This window comes from Accipiter gentilis, chromosome 28 (genome assembly GCF_929443795.1).
Source record: "Accipiter gentilis chromosome 28, bAccGen1.1, whole genome shotgun sequence".
NCBI lineage: Eukaryota > Metazoa > Chordata > Aves > Accipitriformes > Accipitridae > Astur > Astur gentilis.
Genome location: NC_064907.1, coordinates 15,094,482 through 15,107,065, shown reverse-complemented (window position 1 = coordinate 15,107,065; position 12,584 = coordinate 15,094,482). Strand labels below are relative to the sequence as shown.

General features: G+C 39.9%; 1 protein-coding gene across 2 annotated transcripts in view; it reads left to right on the top strand.

The window, feature by feature from the left end:
• Window positions 1-12,584, top strand: part of KIF25 (kinesin family member 25) — a 42,296-nt gene that overhangs the window by 15,032 nt on the left and 14,680 nt on the right. For both annotated transcript variants that reach the window (XM_049831222.1, XM_049831221.1), the window contains 3 exons: window positions 50-92; window positions 5,460-5,527; window positions 9,109-9,183. In XM_049831222.1, coding sequence (XP_049687179.1) covers window positions 50-92; window positions 5,460-5,527; window positions 9,109-9,183 — 186 coding nt within the window. The remainder of the gene's footprint in view (window positions 1-49; window positions 93-5,459; window positions 5,528-9,108; window positions 9,184-12,584) is intronic.

The following is a 12,584-nucleotide window of genomic DNA, read 5'->3' as shown; positions in this document are numbered from 1 at the left end:
TGAAAGGTACCTTTTTTTCCCTATTGGCTTTTTTTTTATTTTCTTACAGGCAAAGAAACTCTTCAGAAAAAGTGGCATATGCAGCTGATGATGTAAGTATTTGATGGTGAAATTCAAAAGCACATTCACAGGTACTAAGAAGGAGAAACAAGAGGGACATGTGAACCATGGGTTTTAAAAAAGATGAGGTACTTTCTTGTCAATCGGTGCGCAGCTTTGATCACCCATGGGTGCAATAGCAGGTGACTCGTGCTGTTTTCATCCCGACTCTTTGTAGTAGTAATAGCTTGGCGCTTCTGCTGGTGCAGTCATGCATGAACCAGAGGTTGTGTGTTTGCAGTAGTCAAAGCGCTGCAGACTTTCTGCAGTCAGTCCTTTTGAGCCCCTTTTATTTGCTGTAAGTATTTCTAAAATTGTATCAGGCTTTTTTCATTTTATTATTGCAACACAACTAATGCGTTAGGAGAGAAATACACCTCATGAACCACAACAGCCTACATGGTACTGCAGTCAAGCATGTTAAAGTGTCCTGGCTTAGATCCATCAGAGGAAGGAGAACGAGCACTGAGGCTGCAAATCCAGATGACATTCCAGCATTAATTGAGGCCATTACCAAGATATAAAATTTAAAAAGGCACAGTAGTGTGAGCTAAGGTCAAAGTATTAACTTGGGTTTTAATTTTCTTAGCTGCCAGAGTTCTTAGTTAGCTGCTCGCTGCTACATGGTGATCAGCCAAATTCTCTTCTATAGTATAGTGCTTAAAATATTGCTGAAGTGACCGACAGTGTGTTATGTGTTTAAATCTCCCCAATTATAGCTTCATTAGGCAGATCTCACTTGCATAAAGTGGATACTTAGAGAGATATATATGCAATTAGGAAAATAATGGAGCACATGAAGAGTCAGCTAAGAAAGAGTAAATACATCAGGAGATAAAAAACAGGGATCTGCAATGGTGGACATAGTATTCTGGATGCCATGAGCCATTTATTGTACTGTAAAATGCCATGACCATTTCTGACCTGTTAAATTTTATTGCATGAAGATAAAATTAGATAATATTTAGGTTTTGGATTATTTCATAAAGATATCTGATGTATTACAGTATCTGTATGTTTACGGGCAAAGCAGTGTCTGCTTGCTTATGCCAATTTATGTATTTCAGTTGGTATGAAACAGTGACCTGGTAACTTTCAATATGCTAACCTGTTCTTGTGTTTAAAAGTCCTTATGAAATATTCCAGGAAAATAAATGTATGCATGAACTCGACTGTAAAATGAAATTTGCAAGATACTAAGTTCCTGGTTTTGGAAAGCACAACACTGACTTCAAATGTTTTATTGGTTTGCCTTGACATTTATTTGGTTAAAATGCTTTCTAGTTTTGATCAAACACCTTAAGTCTTTGTGTTAGTTTCTTAATATGAATTATTTTAAGAAAAAAAAAATTTTTGTTTAAAGTATGCAAGTTCATGAGGGAGGATAAAAGCACAACTGACTTTTTACAAAATGCAGTCAATTTAGGTTAATCTAACAAAAGTAAAGGAAAACAATGTTTATTGCGTACTCATCTTGCTTTTAACAACTGAAGGTGTTACGCTTGTGGCTAGGATAAATATGCAATTTTCAGATGAAATTATGTGACTTGTTATCGAGCAACTTGTTAGTTGCAAGCAGTCAAAGCTGGTATTTCTGGAAACAAGTTAACCATTTTCCAGACAAGGATTCATGATTTAAAAGGAAATTTTGTATCAAGGTGAAGGAAGACTGTGGTAGAGGTGCTGATTTTATTCGTTTTCCATTTTAGATCATGGCTGTCTTTCCAGATTTTTCCCTGAAAAATAGTTTATATGTGTAACATAACCAGGCAGTTAGCTGCCATGATCATTTAAGAGCTATCTGTGTTAGAAAGCAGAGCTACATTTGAGAACCGGAGCCACAATGCAGTCCAGCATACATATTGGAAACTATGGTTGGATCTTCTGGACAAGCTTCAGCTTGATATTGTTCCTGGATTGGACTGGAGCTCTAGTAATATGCTGATCTGTGTCACCTATGCTACAACTTTGTCATGTTATAACTAGAATAGAGAAAACCTCTGCCTTGTAGTGAAACACCACAACAGAAATTGCAGTATAAAGTAGCTTTGCTTCTCTTCTGCCAGGAGCTCTGTAAGACTTCCTTCAAACTGTCTTTAGATAGGCTAAACTGACACTTAAACAGAATGGTTGTGTGTCTTTTTGTGAGACAGACTACATGAGTTCCATTTAGTCTTTGAGTGTTTTTCTTTTGTTTATTTAGAGATTCGTATCATTTTTAGAAAGACATGTGTGATCTTTTCTATAATCTTGCTCATCTTCTCTAGAGAATCATTATTCTTATTCTAAGTCTAAAAAAGGCTTAGGATTTTACTGGATGTACAGGAGAATATTTCGTTTCAGTTTTTGAGCTACTTGAAGATTTTTTGAAGTTTTCTTTTTGCTTTCCTGTGTATGCCCAGCTTCTCAGCATAACAGTAACAACTGTCTGAGCCTTTGCTCTGAAGCCTGTTGTGCAATAATGGTGGAGAGTGAGTACACACTACACATCAGGTTGAACTACTCCACATAGATAGGACACTGAGCACCGCCGGTATCGTCACTACCTGAGAAAATGAGTAGGTGAGGTACTGAATGCTCAGACTCTTCTTGGTGGTGACAGGACAAGGAGGAAAGGGCGCAAATTGAAATACAGGAAATTCAGCTTAAACATGTGAAGAAGCTGTGGGGGTAGTCAAACGCTGGAACGGGTTGCTCATAGAGGATGTGGACTCTCTGTCTTTGGAGATACTCAAAAGCTGACTGGACATGGTCCTGGGCAACCTGCTGTAGCTGACCCTGCTCTGAGCAGGGGGTTGGCCTTGGTGGTCTCTGCAAGTCCCTTCCCACCTCAGCCATTCTGTGATTCTGGTCTAGGATTCCACCTGCTGCTTTTCTGTAATGTCGTCCATCTCTGGCAGGCTGTGCTGTGTGTGCTAGTGAATAGAGGTGTCATGTTTGAATGAGTAGCTGTGTTTTAACCTGGATTCACAACACCAAATGTAGACACTTAAATGAGGTGTGTGATTGCTCCAGAGTCCCCTTGAGGTCACTGAAGAAAAGTAGCCACCTCCAGAGGCAAAGTCATTCACCTAAGATTGGAATTTTAATATGTTTGTCTCCACAACTACCTACGCACCTGAGGCACCTGCCCTAGCCTAATACCTGAAGCGATATTTGAATCCAACTTCCTTTGGCACAGAGAAAAGAAACTGTCTGCCTCTATGTGATTAATTCCTTTCAAATCATTTTGAGAAGGTTTTCACTTGTGAGTAGTTGAGAAAAAGGGGATGGCAAAGAGGATGCTCTGAATATCAGGAAAGGTGCAAGATTCTGCTGTTTCTTCAAAACAGGACTGGGAAAACATGAATTAACAGAGCCAAGACCCTCCTTTTCTTGGGAGAAGATTTTGTAATAGATCAGATGGAGGTAGCTATAGCAGTTGGAGACATTATTGGTCCCCAGTTGCTTATCACCATTCCCAGCTAGAGGTTTCTTCCTCTGGTGCTTACCCAGTGCAGGGAATCCTTTAAGCTGTCTGTGTCAGCCTTAGTGCTATGTCAGCCAGTTGCACTGAAGCTGACAGTGAAACTTGAGCAGTCACAGTCTCCCTTACGTTGGCTCTGCTCTGGAGCAGTAGTCTTGGGAAAGGGGGCATAGCCTTCAGCAGATATGCACTAACAAGCAATAAGAAATTATAATTAACACAGCTGGATTCTGCGATCATGTCTATATCCACTATTCCATATAACTCATTTAAAATTATTTCTCTGCCTTACTGAATTTCACTTACCGAACTGCTCCCCAGGCTTGGGAAGTCAGGCTTGGGTATCGGGACAGATTGTGAATATTTATGAAGTATCCTTTTCTCGTTTCCATGATTCATATTGCCCTGAAAGAACTCAGACTGGGAGTATTCTGTGACTCTGGGGTGAAAAAGGGGTTCTTCAGTGTACACGTGTGACAGCTGTACGGATTTCATAAGCACTATTGACAGGGAAACCTGATGAGATTCTGTATAGGCCAGCAGCTGTGGTGGATATGTTAGGTCATACTGATCTCCTGAGAAAGGAAGGTCATTACAAATGCTCATCTGAAGTTTCTGCCTATTAACAATTCTTTTGCTTCTATGTTATGCAAATAGAGGTTTTTCTGTCCCGTTTCTCATTTGAGGGAAAGCTGGTCTGCAAGTAAGTTTGATACCTGAATCAGAAATGTCTTCCATCCTTTTCTTTTGTTGTACTCACTTCTGTACTGCTACTAGATTTGCCAGTACTGGGATGGGTAACACAGCTCATTCTGTAGAGTGAGTGTTGTCATCATTAGGTTGATAATGATGCATTGGCCTTCTTCAAAGGGGAAGAAATACCTGTAAACTCAAAACAAGAAATTTGATTTTTATTAGTCATTTGCATGCTGGACACACTGTTATACAATCATGATTTGCTCAGCTCTTTACGACTTCAGTCTGTGGCAATCCTCATTTGAAAGTGATTAGTTCAGCACTCCAAGCTACTTGTCAGAAGCACAGTAGGAATTTCAGCACTCCCATCAAATGCAGTAATGTAACCGCAGGTTAGTAAGCTAGAAACCTCCTTGAGTTAGTTGAAGTATTTTGTGTACTAGTGAGCTTCCACCCAAATTGTTGTAAAACCCTGCTTTTTTTTTAACTTTACTTTTCTCTGCAATTAAGCAACATGTGCCAAGAGGAGCAGAAGGGCACAGAAGTTGCTATGTAAGGCATGTCAGACTGCTGTGATTACACTCTGGTAATAGTTTAAAGAGCTGCTTACATATCTGTCAGACTGACAAAACTAGTATATAATCCATCTGGAAAGTGGATTCCACTAAAAACTTGTGGAATTCTACCAATTGTGCTAGCATAGCTTTCTCAGAGTTGTGGGCTAGCATGTTATTCTGTGAAATGTGCATCTTCTGCTCAGTTCTAGGCACAAATATATATGAAATCAGTCTGAAAAGGCACTGTGAAAACTGGCCCTATAATAAAAAAAGGTCTCTTTTTGCCATTTTTTTTTTCTACCTGTGCTGGCAGTTAGGGAGGTAGGGTTTACTTGCTTGTGGCTTTCTAGGCACATAAGGAGTTCAGGTAAGAGTTTCGATCTTTCTTGTGAACTTAAGTGCCCATAGTTTGCATTGGTTGCTCCTTAATAATCTGAATGTGTTTTGAGATCCTTTTTTGTGGTCTTGCTAGTTCACTGCAGTATGTAGGCTCTAAAGCCTCACTTGTTGGTGGCTGCTGGAGAATGGCCTTGGACTTCCTGATCTGAATTACTGCTGTCACCTGGAATGTTAGAAATTATAAATATTTCTGTGTGTTTGTGCTTATGATATTAACTGTAAGTATTTTGTTTTTCTCTTAGGAAACTGTCCTTGTAAAGTGTAGCCGTCCTAGTCATGCATCAATAAACAAGACTTTTCAGTTTGAGAGGTGGGTAGTCCTGTGTAGCAATCTGAATTGCTGGGTGAAGGCTAATTTTTTAGTAGTTATTCGTTAGAAGGTAATGTGTTGTTTTGTTTTTTGTTTTTTGGTTTTGTTTTTTTTTTATATGTGGTATTCACATTCTTCCCAGGACAGAATAATGCACTTCAGGATATAGATGGCACACTTAGTCTTCCCTCTCAGTGAAGACTACTGCTATGCCTAAGTTTGAAACCTGTGTAGAGACTTATTTGACCCTCCTCACAGTCCGAGTAGCAATCACGATCCTTGCAACATGTTGTAAGATAGCAAAATCTTATGCACATTTTAAAGGGAAGGAATTGAGCTGGATTGCATGACTTCAGCAGTAGACATACAGCATCACTGAGCCAGAAACTGGACTGAGGACTTGTAAGACTCAATGTTCAGCCATGCTGCTTTTAACTTAGATTTAAAATGGCCTGAACATAGACAGCAAGGTAGAGTAGTGACATGTAAGTCAGTGCTCCCCAAGGAAAAGGCTGTAGTGGGACCACTTTCCTTATTACGTGCTCAAGAATCCACGTAGAAGAGAGAGATTTTGAATGCACCAGCTGTGATAAAGGTTTTAATTGGTATTTGTGCCTTATGAGACACCAGAGAGTCAGTCAGCAAGACAGAAAACTTCATGGAGTCAGGCTGAAAGGTGCCTCATGTTCTTTCATAATGGAGCTGACCTGAACCTCTGGAAACAGGAATGAAGAGTTAAATTAATATAAATGAGATCTCTGTAAACCAGGAAATACAGAATTTTGCCCCATATCTTTTTTCTAACATAAACTTTGCATCTATACATTGCAATGACTCATACAGCAGGCTCTCTACCCTGAACCATGCTTCAAAACCCTCTGGAAACAGAACACTTGAGGGCAATTTCATGCTTCCTTGCTTGAAGGCAAAACTTGATTTTAAAGTCAAATGTATCCAACATGAATTATCTGTCATGGTTTAAACTTAAGGTCTGAGTCTGTTCTGCCTGAACTGTAGGTTTGCTAAACTGCCATTCACCCTTTCATTGAGGCATCCTTCCAAGATGCTGCCTTTCTCTACTCAAGAAAACTGGGGAGTGCTGTTGTGTAGGCCACCAATCAACTGAAAATTCCTGAGATAATGCAAATCTTGGGGAAACTTTACGGACCCCATAGGTTGTAAGACTCCCTTGATACAAGGTATATGAGATCTCTCAAGGTACATGGCCCCCTTGCATGTCTGCTAAGCTACTCGAAGCAATACCTTTCACCCTCCACCTATACCTAACACAGCCATACCAGTTGAAGTAAATGCAAAATAATGCTGGAATTCAACTCTGTAGAGCAATGCAGTTAATGGTATTGACACAGGATTCCAGAGGTGCTGTGACTCTCAACATGTGGTGTAGATCCTGATAATCAGGAAAAGGGTTAAAAAAATGTAAATCCCCCAAAGAATGCAGTTCTTGGGGAATGTTTTTTCAGTGTCCCAGCACAGCTCTTTTTATAAACAGAAGAGCATATGGTTCTTATGAACTCAAAAATGTTTATTTTTTTAGCAACCTTTTATGGAACTAATAAATGTCAAAATATTTGATTTCAACTCAGGAAGAAAATTCCAGCTTTCAGCATGTTATGCTTTTATAATTTTATTGGCGAATCAGTTAGCAAAATATAAAAGAAGCTCAGAATTTTCAGGGTGAAATTAACATTAATCACTACACAGGGACAAATCTGCCATCATTCTGGTAAAAATACATGGGCTTATAGAAAGAGATTCTCTGGCTTTGCTGCATCTTTCATGGTCTCAGATAGCTAATTAAGTGGCTGTCCATGCTTCAGCCAGTGCTGTGATTACAGTGTAGCATAAACTAGTTCAAGCCAACTTCTACCTACCTTGTTTGGGTACTGGTAGCATTTGAACCACAGCACCTAAGTAGTGGCAGTAAAACCTCTTTAGGAAGTTGAGTAAATATTTGGAGTAGTTACTGTAACATGGAGCTCCATGCTTTTCCTCTGAGTGGCTACCAGAACCTGAACCTGACATCGTTAGCTTCGGCTGTAGTACTTTGCATTGCAAACAGACTACTAAGACTGGTTCATTCTAGCCCTGGTTGTGGTTGGCAGCAATCTATTTACTTTATTAGACAGCAAAACCCATCAACAGCAAGTGAAGACAGTATGAAGGTTCTCATCTCTAAAATACCTTTTTAAGTTTGGGGTTTTTTTTATGTAGTAGCTCTGAGATATTTTGATGTGTTAAGAAAAAAAAATCATTTTAACACATACTGAGTTAGAGGCCTAGTTGTTTAAGATGGAGGACTTGGTGCTAATGAATATTTCATCGATTGCGGGTGATAAATGAAGCAGAGAGAAGTGTTTGGAAGTGCTTTTGCTCTCTTATATTGACCTTGCAGATTTGATGCTCAAAGTTTACTGAAGCATATGTGTGTATGCATCCAAAGCAAGGACGGAGTATTGCTATTCAGTGTCTGTGTCCTCCCAGTACGAACTGTGCCACATCTCTGCATATTTCCTGGCTTCTCGGTGTAGTATGACAGCACATCAGTGGAATGGCAAGACAAGCAGTATTTGTCCATCAAGTCAGACAAGTGATCCTTTCCTGATTAAAGAGAGTACATTTTCATGCAACTTACAATCAGACTGTGGAACGCGGTGCCGCAGCATGTTACTCCAAGCCAAGAATTCAGCAAGATGCAAACAGAAACTGAATACTAATTCTAATAATATTTTTTTAAACAGAGATTCAATTCATATTTCAGTTAGCTTCCACCCCACCCCCCACCCCTTGATATACAGTTGTTTTAGACATCATGGTTTTGGCCCAAGGATTGTACTGTCTTTGCTCTTTTCTAAGAGGTGGAATAACTCATTCAATTTAATTGTCTTTCATTCTGTTTAAAAATTAGTCTGAAATCCACATCACAATGTAAAAGAAAGTCTTCCCTCCAGTGAGGAGTGTTTATTGCAGAGCAGATAGTTCAGCAGGGATCGGGATGGAAACACCTTAGGCTGATGCTGCCCACAAAGACAGTGCATCTTTAAACATGACCCTCAGGGCCCTTCTGATTTCTGCTCTGCCACTGACTCTTCTGAGACAAGTCCCAAGGCAAGTTTGAAGCCTCTGTACCTCTTTTTTTCCCCCAATCCTTATCCACACCTCCAGGTAAGCACAACCTGACCACTCCCTTCCTTAGCGTGATGCAAAGGAGACACAGGCAGCAGGGATATTTCACAGTCTGGTAGGTGGGAGAAAGGAACAGGGATCCAGCACAGCCTGAAACAAGGCTCCGTCTGCCAGAGGGGCAGGCAGAAGGATTAGAATGAGCTCAGAGAGCCACAGGTGTACAACTGCAGGTCGCTCCCTCCAGCACAGACCACAGCCACTCCCAAAAAGTGGGTGAGAACCTTGGAGTTCTAATTTTCAGTCCCCTGACATAGAAATGTCAGCTGGTTACAAGTTTTATGTCATTGGCCTACATTTTCCCTAGTTTGTATTCTTGTATTGTGACAACATATTTATATTTTTAATTCAGTTAATCATTGCACTTTGCTCCTCAGAGTTTACAGTCCTTTGGAGTCTCAAGACACAGTATTTGCAGATGTGGCTCCTTTGCTAACATCTCTCCTGGATGGGTAAGTTAAAAGGTGGCAATAATCTACTGAAATCCATCAATTAAAAAAAAAAAAGTTTTAATAGTGGCAGTCCTATGAGATTTTGTGGCTTTGCAGTTGCATTTGGCTGTTTTCTTTCCAATCAACACCAAGTGAATGTTGTCTGCCTATAAAAACAGTGAAAACACTGTCTACAAAATCTAGCGGAGAAGACAAATTTGAGGAAAAAACATTAGTTTTTTTCCTCTGGTCTCTTTCTAGCAAACTTAAGCATTGCTTCTAACGGAGGATACTATCTTTTTTTGTATTTTGGTAGGTTGTGTTTTATAACTGTTTTTCAGTTGTAGACAGAGTATGATGCATCTTTTCCAACAGTGTATTCATATATGAAAGGCCCGCCAGGGCCACTTTCTGATCATCTGTTCTGGTTTTGTGTACAGCAAAGGCCATGGGAGGTGGTGTAATCAATTCTCGGTTGAACCAGAACTGAGCATCCTCAGTCACAGTTCTAATGCTCCTTCAAGCACTGGGGTTAAAGCAGAATTCTGGTTTGAATACCAAACTGATCAGTAACAGCCACTAACAAGTATGTGTAATTACTTCTAGCCACTAAGTTCATGAAATGTGATTCTTCATTTATACTAGAGCCAACTTAACCTACTCTTGTGAAGAAGCCTTGAAGTGCATATTGTTATAATCCTTGAGGCTCGAACTGAGATTTATGCAGAACTTCCCTTCTGCTCCTTTCCGCCCCCACTCTAATTCCACTCAATTATAGATGGTTGTTGTGGAGCTGTCATGAACCTTTCTCTCCCTGTAGAGAGAAAGCCAGTCCCTTTCCATCCACAGCGGCAATCCTCGTTCCCGGAAGTCTGCACACCAAAGTTTCCAAGTCTCCTTTTCTTAAAAGCAACCTATAAGAGGCATATCAGGATATTGTGACTATTGGGAAACCCCATCCAACCCTTCACAGATGCCACAGAGGGGCCCACGAGAGCTACCTGGGCTAAGGGAAGTCCTGTCTGGCCCATATGGCATTATTCTAGTTTACCAAGGGTGAGTAACCACAGTTTCCATAGCTGAGCAACCTAGGGACCACTAGGCTGGAGGAATTTGGAGAAGTCCTTATAACCACTGTGTTCTCTCTCTGCTTTTCCTTTTGCAATGAACATGTTTGCTTTGGCTCAATATGTTGCCTATGTATCTTCAAACATATCTGATCTTTCCCTTGATCTGCTGTACTTGCCACTTTCTCATTTCCACACTGAGAGAATCCTGTCCTGAAAGCTAGGATTTTTATAGTCAGTTAGGAAATGTTCTGTTATTGAAAACAAAAGAGTTGTCTTGTTCTTCCAGAAGTGCCGTTTAAACAGAAGCAGATTTTCAGGGAAGTCAGGGCTGTGCGTACCAGCGATGTTTCTCAGCAGCCTTCCCATTATAAATGGGAAACAGACATACTTAGTCTGAACCTTGAACCTTTTTGTTGCTCCTGATTGTTTTAGTCTGGGCTCCAAAGTGGTCTGTAACAACTTTGAGCTTAAGTAGAAAGGAGTGTTCCACTCCTTTATTTTTTCTTTATTTTTCTTTCTTAATGAATTGTTTCATTTTTCAGTACAAATATACAGGAAGAAAAGATTGTTCTATATGCAAAACAAAGTACAGCAGGCTTCAAAGTTTACAGTCAGCCATACAGGGCCAGCAAGGGAGTAAGATAACATTTTTTTTCTTTACAGCATTGAAGAATCAAACTTACTTATTTTAAAGAAGACAACATTTCTCTTCCTTTGATTTCCTTTAACAGTGCTCTCTCCTAGTGATAACTTTGCTATACTGAACATCAATACTCCTTTCAGGAGAGACATACTATAAAACTATCGGTATTCTAGCTTGACGATAAGAACTTTTCTAAACAAGAATATAACTAATGAAGCAGAGTGGAGAAAGCAAAATGTCAGGGCACATAGGTGAATCACAGTCCAAAATTTTCAGATTGCTCTATTTGAAACCCTTACATTGGAACCAGAACACCAACAAAGTGAACCAGGTAAATATAAACTAGTCTGCTGCTGCTGCTTGTCTTCTTGTTGAATCACCCAACAATTCGTTCTCTTCTGTGCCTACTTACATAGAATTCTGCTTCAGATAGTTTTAGCTCATTTGGGCTTACTGAAAGACTAAATGTTTTGGCTTTGGTTATCACGGATTGATACCTGATTTGCATCTCTATCTTTAAGGTTACAAGCACCTGTCTATGCTTGTCTACACCAGTCTGCTTAGCTTCTCATCAATCGTCTGTATTTTGTCAGAACTATTTTGTCCATGATGCTTACTTTCTAACAAGTAGCAGTTAAAGAAAATTTGAATAGCTGGACTATATGAAAGTTTGAGACACTTCTAAAAAGACTTCATTATGGTTTTCCTAAGGAAAACTACTACCTGCAAACTTCTGGCTCCCTTTTTGGTTCCAAAGATCTCTCTGATTTTGAAGTAGGGCTAGAAGTCTCCATAAGCTATGGGCTGGCGAGACACCGTATGTTAGGGGTGGAATTGTGAAAATTGCTCATTGTTAACCTATCTGGAAACTACCAAAATTAGTGGGAGCTTTTCCACTGACATAAAGGCAAGTAGAGTTATGTCAGCAGTGAATACTTAGAGAAATCCCATCTTTCAGATTTACAGCCCTAATTTCTAGCACATTTCATTTTGCTGTAGTGCTTTTTATTTTCAGTTACACTTGTCTCATCTCCTTTATTTCATCAAATCTATGACTAGACTTCTATTTTATACTCTGCATCAAGTTCACTGACTGCAACTTTGACTTCACATCCCCAGAAGGAGTACCCAGGTATTTGCTGTGTTGCTTATCAGACCACATTTCTTTCTAACAAGAGAAAGCTTTCTAAATAATCATCCAAAAATAATTGCTTCTAGGCATGTTTAATATGCAAAAAATAGCTGCAAATATATTTCTCTGCAGTGGCCATATAAGTATTTCATGACTTGAAACCATAAATTTAAAACAATTAGATGAGGGGTGTTCATTGAAATTTGCTGGCATGTGCTTGAAACAACATTTTGCTATGAGGAAAAGCATTGGATAACCAAAAGCAGCTGTTCAGGTCTGCCCACAGAGGAGGTAGCTTAGGCAGTGAAATTTTACTCCCTGGCAGACCAGGAGCCAAACCCGTTCTTGCAACTCTCTAGTAGAGCAGAAATTTAAGCATATTGCAAAGCACTCCTCGTGTATGGAGATTCTGCTAATGTTGTGTCTCTGAACAAACAAGATACTCCAGGGAAGGAGCAGTCCTCTCAGCATAACTGGACGTCTTCCAAGAGTTTCTGCTGGCACAGTTCTGTGGTCAACACCCCGGTGCTGGCAGGTGCTGCAGAGGAGATGCAGCTGAGTAGAGACTAACCTTCAG